The sequence below is a fragment of the Brassica rapa genome, chromosome A07 (assembly GCF_000309985.2).
Source record: "Brassica rapa cultivar Chiifu-401-42 chromosome A07, CAAS_Brap_v3.01, whole genome shotgun sequence".
Classification (NCBI taxonomy): Eukaryota; Viridiplantae; Streptophyta; class Magnoliopsida; order Brassicales; family Brassicaceae; genus Brassica; species Brassica rapa.
Window position 1 is genome coordinate 25,020,805 of NC_024801.2, and position 6,000 is coordinate 25,026,804.

The window sequence follows — 6,000 nt, forward strand, 5'->3', positions numbered from 1 at the left end:
TTGTAAATATTTATATGGAAAATCACTTGGTGGCTATATTGTTTTATAAGACTGCAGGCCTGATTCATAGATCAGTTTTTGTGGCCTGGGTACACTAAAGACATGGACAGATACCAATGATTATGGGTTTTAGCCTGCTTTCCTGAATCCTGATAATAGATCTTGTTTCCAACATGTTCATGTGAAAATAGGCAGGCTTTGAGAAGAACAAAACTAGAAAAGTGTTTTTTTTTTTGTCAACAGAAAAGTGAATTAAAAAGAAAAGAAAAATGAAAACATATCGTCATTTTGTAATATAGCTTTTGAATTCTTGTTAATGAAATATCATTTTTGGCCCATACTATCTTTTGCATCTAGACTGAAACGAAGGTTATTCATGCAAACAAGACGATTCCTTTTTTCTTTTGCTTTTTCTTTTTTCTTTTTAAACAAGACGATCCTAATTGTGATTTGTAAGCAAGGATTGTTTAAACAACCAATAGGCAGATCAATGTTCTCTATGGGGTAGAGTTATATTGGATGTCTCCATTTAATTTAATTTGGAAAAATTGTTTTTTTAGAGCAAAAAAATGGTAACTATGTCCCTTTATACTAATTTATACTACTTTATGTCCCATTAGACTAATTTTTTTCAAAATGGCAGTAATGTCCTTAAAATTGTAATTTTTTATTTCTTTTTCATTTTTTTTTTATTTTTTTGTTCCTTTTTCGTTTTTTTATTTTTTAAAAAAAAAATCGATTTTTTTTTTCAAAATATAAAAGTGAATATTCTCAAATATTTTGTTTCCATATTTTTAGGAACTGATTTCTTATCCGTAGAATACAACTAATATGTAGAAATCGGTTTCTACAGTTTTTTAGAATTATAGTAATGTTTAGAGTTTGATTTCTACATGTTTTAGATTTATAGTAAATCTGTAGAAGTCGGTTTCTACGTGTTTTAGATTTATATTAATGTGTAGATTTTGATTTCTGAAGATTTTAGAACGATAGGTTAAGCGCGGAATGTGTATTCTAAATATTTTTAGAATACTCCTATTTACGTAGATCACGTATTCTAAACATTGTAGATTCAATGAAAAAAGTGGATTTTGTTTTCTACTTCGTAGAATGTCATTTCTACTTTATTTAGAACATAATATGAAATTTATAATTTTAACTTTTTTATAATTAGAAAAAATATCACTAAGTTCATATAGGTATTTTATCAAAAGTTACAATTTTTCCAAAATTTTTTTGTTTGTAAAACTATTTATTAAATTTATTTTCAAAAATATTAAAGGGTGTTATAGGAAAATATGACACAAAATATAGATTAGTGTAAAGAGACATAGTTACCATTTTTTTGCTCTAAAAAAACAGTTTTCCCATTTAATTTTAACAGATTTCCACAAAAATTTCAAGAAACGTTTTCTTTTCTTTTTGGAATTGACGACGAGTCAACCAAATTCGGTTGGTCTATATTCAAGTATTATCGACTCCACAATATATATTTTTTATTAAAAGTATTATTTTCAAGACCAACGACTTATATATCAAGTCAAGCACGAAATTACTCACCAAAATCCCTTAATGTCTGCATCAATTTATTTTCTCCTTAATATATACCTTTTCTGTATCGAAAAGATAATGGATCTACACGCCAAGGAAAACAAAAACATTGTGTGCTTTACCTCATTAGTGATTAGTAACATTCTGGTATCATAAACGTTTCCTTATATTATCTGTGTGAAACTACAACCATGCTGTATTTAATTGAAAACAACAAGGATTAGAGTACTACTATAAATTAACAGTTCAGGATATGTAATTAATAATACAATTACATGTACATTTAACATCAAAATAAGTTTCGTTATAAGTTAATTTTTAAGACTAAGATGACAATATAACAGTAAATTTTGTGTAGCGGGTCGTTGCCAATACTCCTGCTGGTTTTTTTTTAAGCAACTATTTCAGATTCAAACACAGTGTTAAAGAGGTAAACAAAGATCTATATGTAACAATATATAGCCAAAAAGAAAAGTCTATACACAACTAATTGATGGTGTTGTGTTTCCAAGAAGGCAAGAACCATTACCATACAACAGAAGGTCAACGAGTATTATTGTCTTCTCTATATGCATTAACCGGTCCCGTAACAATACTTTGACGCTGGAAGCTTTCGGAGTATTTTTTATCTCTTTTCGTATTATATACATGTGAAGTTATTTTTGCGAAAGAAAGTTTAGTTAAAAAGTGATTTTTGGTGGTTAAAACATGCTTCCTTTCCCTTGGCCCAAAAAAATATCTCATTACATAAAAAGAAGAAGACAAGATGAAACAACGTAAAGCCATTATAATTAATTTTCATCTTCTTAAATTATTTTCAGTTACCATTGTCTATCCAAATTCTATACGCTGTATATATAATATATGATAACCATAACTCGTTTTCATGACGTATTCATTACTTGGTATTATTCATATGATCATATCAATGTACAGTATATGATTATATATAGAGCACAATGCTGGAAGCTTCTTCCTATCATCTTGTTAAAGACAAACCGGAATGAGAATATGAAACCGATCGAGAGACAAATTCAAGTTATAAGCAAATTTAACAAAAAAATATATGTTAAGAAGTTAATATAAACGTATAACTCCACATCAGACCACCATACTATAAGAAACATCCTTAATTTATATGTCCCCCCCGTTAGTAGCTTATAGTAAAGGGTAACTAATTATTTACCCCTTATTTATAACTAACAACAATATACATATATAGAAAATCGTCACTACTTTCAAAGTCAATATATGAATCCAAATAATACAAATATTCTTGATTTAAAGAAAATTGTGATGGACATTAAAACAAACGCACATTGCAAAATTCCACAATGAAGCTCTAGTCAATTAAGTCTGAACGTCCACCAAAGTATTAAAAAAAAAGCATGCAACATGGAAACTACGTACAAATTACCCCTTATTTACGTCAATCCTCTTTAAAGGCAACCTCTTCGCTCCTCAACTTCTATTTTACTCTCCCTAAAGACTTCACCCTTTATGTCACTTTTCAAATCAAAAATGTTCAAAACAACGACGACCCTTCTCTGTTTCTTTCTCACCTCCGTCATCCTTATGGTCCCAACTTCCTCCGCCGCCACAGACAACCCAACTTACTCCGCCTCCACAGACACGTTCATTTATGCAAATTGTTCGCCGGCCAAATTCTCTCCTGGCTCCGCATACGAGACCAACCTCAAGTCCCTTCTGTCTTCCCTCGTCACCTCCACCGTCCTCAACCGCTACAACAACCTCACTGTTCCCTTCGGTAGTGGAGTAAAACCTGGACCGGACGTTACTGTATATGGTCTCTTCCAGTGCAGCGTTGACCTAGACCCAACTTCTTGCTCATCGTGCGTATCACGCGCCATCGCGCTGGTCGGAAACACGTGTCCCAACTCGTACTCCGTGTTCTTGCAGATGCAAAATTGTCTGGTCCGGTACGACAAGAGCTCCTTCTTTGGCGTTCAGGACAAAACCGTGATGCTTAAGAAGTGTGGACAGCCGATGGGATTTTACGACCAGGATGCGTTGACTAGAGTCAGTGACGTCATCGGTTCTTTAGGTTCTGGGAGTGAACCGGATAGGACAAGAATGAACGGGGATGTTCTGGGTATGGCTCAGTGCACAGAGGATCTAAGTCCAGCACAGTGTCAGGATTGCTTGACCGATGCAATCGGACAGCTCAGATCTGATTGCTTAATGGCCCAGGGAGGGTACGTCTACTTGTCCAAGTGCTACGCGCGTTTCAGCTTCGGTGGTAGTCATGCACGTCAGACCCCAAACTCTAACTTTGGTCAGCTTTCTTTATTTTAATTCTGGGAAGCATTAATAAATAGTCCTAGTCACACACAACAAGAAGAATAAGAAAATAACTTCTAATGTTAGCCATAGTCTATAGATGATAACGTTTCTATAGAAGCGTTGAACTGTGAGAATTATTTAGATGATGGATTCTCCAATTAAGATATAGAAATAGTAGACTTTACGACGAAAATGTATACTCCTTATTCTTTTAGTGTACTATTTGGGTTATTTTGCAGGAGGAGAGAAATATGATAAGGATGATGACGACAATAATATCGGGAAAACATTGGTGATAATAATAGGAATCATCACGTTAGTCATCTTACTCGTTTTGTTACTCGCTTTTCTTGGAAAGAAACTCAGAAAATTACAAGGTATTTTCCTTTATTTAATTTCATTTTTTCCCTTTTATCTATAAAATCTAAATCACTATACGTATGAATTTGCAGATGATAAATGTTGTAGATGAAAGGAAATGTGAGAAATAGTCAATCAACAACTCGAGTCAAGCCACTAGCTACTGCTAGTTGTGTTTTTTAAATTTAAAGTTTTGTGACCTTGCATGCTTCATTAGATGTAGATGTATTATTGTCTTAAATGAAAAATAATGGACAAAGCTTCCTCTTTTTTCTCTTTGTTAATCGAAACTTCCTTATCTTATGTTTAAACATTATGTAGTATCTGATTTGGTATTTATAAATATCGTTTAAATCTTCTTTTATTAAGACACATTTGTGCAGTGTCTATAAACACATACACACACACATAGAGATGTGTTAAAAATAAATGTTATGTGTCGAGAATAATGGAACATATATAGGAAACCGAAAATTAGGATGGCGATTTAAAACAAAATCATTTTGCTCGTAATTATATAAACTCATACTTTAACTGAAGATTTGGCCTTATGTGTGATCAGTGATTTAATCATTTAAAATGATAAATTAAAACTGTAAGCCGATTACCAAATGCTTAAGGAATTTGACAGATCAACTAATGTCTGCGTATTTTCCATATATTTTTTAAATCTTCTAAAGTTATTTAGATTGTTTGAACAATAACAAGGTCATTGTCTTACACCTTACAAGATAACAATGTTCTCAAACAATATTTTTAGTATGATATTTATATAAATCTTAATTTATTATTAACAATACAATTTTGGTTTGTCAAAACTCGAAAACCTCACAAGCAAATATAACGGATCTAGTGTAGTGGACAGTGTGCTTACTTATATGTATGTTGGGCCTTTGATAAGCACATGAAACTTATTACAGCCCGTTGAGAATCATCGTGGTTGCTATTGTAATCCAAGTGACACATGGCCTCTACGAAAGAGTCTTCGCCTCATCATGCATTATTGTTGTCGAATACTTTTCAAAGAGAAAAAGCAAAGTGGTGTGATAAATATCAAACCGTTTCACAAGAAAAGCAACCACACATTTCACATGTGCGAGTTCACAAATAAATAGCCATGAATTCACCTCTGCTTATTTTCTAATAAAAACAAAATGAATTAAAATCAGATCTGATGAATTTCAAATTTTTACCCCGAAAGTAGGGTTAAGATTTAGACTAAAATACTGAAATTTTTTTCTGAAAAATAAATAAATAAATTGATGATTTTGGTATGAAAAATTGTGTTATTGATCATATAAACTTATACAATTATGACGAACGAGGGGTATAAACATACAAATGAATACGAGAGTAATTTGAGTATAGATTTTGATACGAAGAAACGTTGAACCCCATTTCATTTTTCCGTGTTTTTATAATTGTTAGGAGGAGAATCGTAATGGTGCTATGGTATCCGACAAGTAACAGCTGTTTTGAGGACTAAATGTTTAGATTTTCTTTACGTTTTGGGTTAACAAAATCAGATCGACAATAATTTTCTCTGAACTCGGGATATACTTCTTTTATTTGTGGACCTATTGTTTTCTTTTGACCTATTGAGCAGGATTCTTATATTGTGTTTGGATTGGATGAAACTAACCTCTAAAAAAATTGGTCGATAAATATGAATAATCTCGAAAAAGCAAAAAAAAAATCAATAGAAGAACATAAAAAAACACGTGGGAATTAACCGGTCTAGGCGGTAGAACCAACCGCTCTCTCCCGCTAAAATAGCCCCACATG

General features: G+C 32.2%; 1 protein-coding gene across 2 annotated transcripts; it reads left to right on the forward strand.

Moving 5' to 3' along the window:
* The first annotated feature begins 1,403 nt into the window (after positions 1–1,403).
* LOC103831603 (plasmodesmata-located protein 5) lies at positions 1,404–4,579 on the forward strand. 2 transcript variants are annotated; one of them, XM_009107490.3, is made up of 3 exons: positions 1,404–3,823; positions 4,095–4,232; positions 4,308–4,579. In XM_009107490.3, exons 1-3 carry the CDS (start codon positions 3,052–3,054, stop codon positions 4,325–4,327), a joined length of 930 nt encoding a protein of 309 aa, XP_009105738.1. In that variant the 5' UTR covers positions 1,404–3,051; the 3' UTR covers positions 4,328–4,579. The 2 variants fall into 2 exon arrangements, with proteins under 2 accessions (XP_009105738.1, XP_009105737.1); XM_009107489.3 differs by having other exon boundaries at positions 1,421–3,847.
* The last annotated feature ends 1,421 nt before the right edge of the window (positions 4,580–6,000 follow it).

Coding starts and splice junctions, on each gene's coding strand:
- LOC103831603 (XM_009107489.3), top strand. CDS start 3,052: ATGTCACTTTTCAAATCAAAAATGTTCAAAACAACGACGACCCTTCTC. Junction 3,848..4,094: donor GACCCCAAACTCTAACTTTG/GTCAGCTTTCTT, acceptor GTTATTTTGCAG/GAGGAGAGAAATATGATAAG. Junction 4,233..4,307: donor GAAACTCAGAAAATTACAAG/GTATTTTCCTTT, acceptor ATGAATTTGCAG/ATGATAAATGTTGTAGATGA.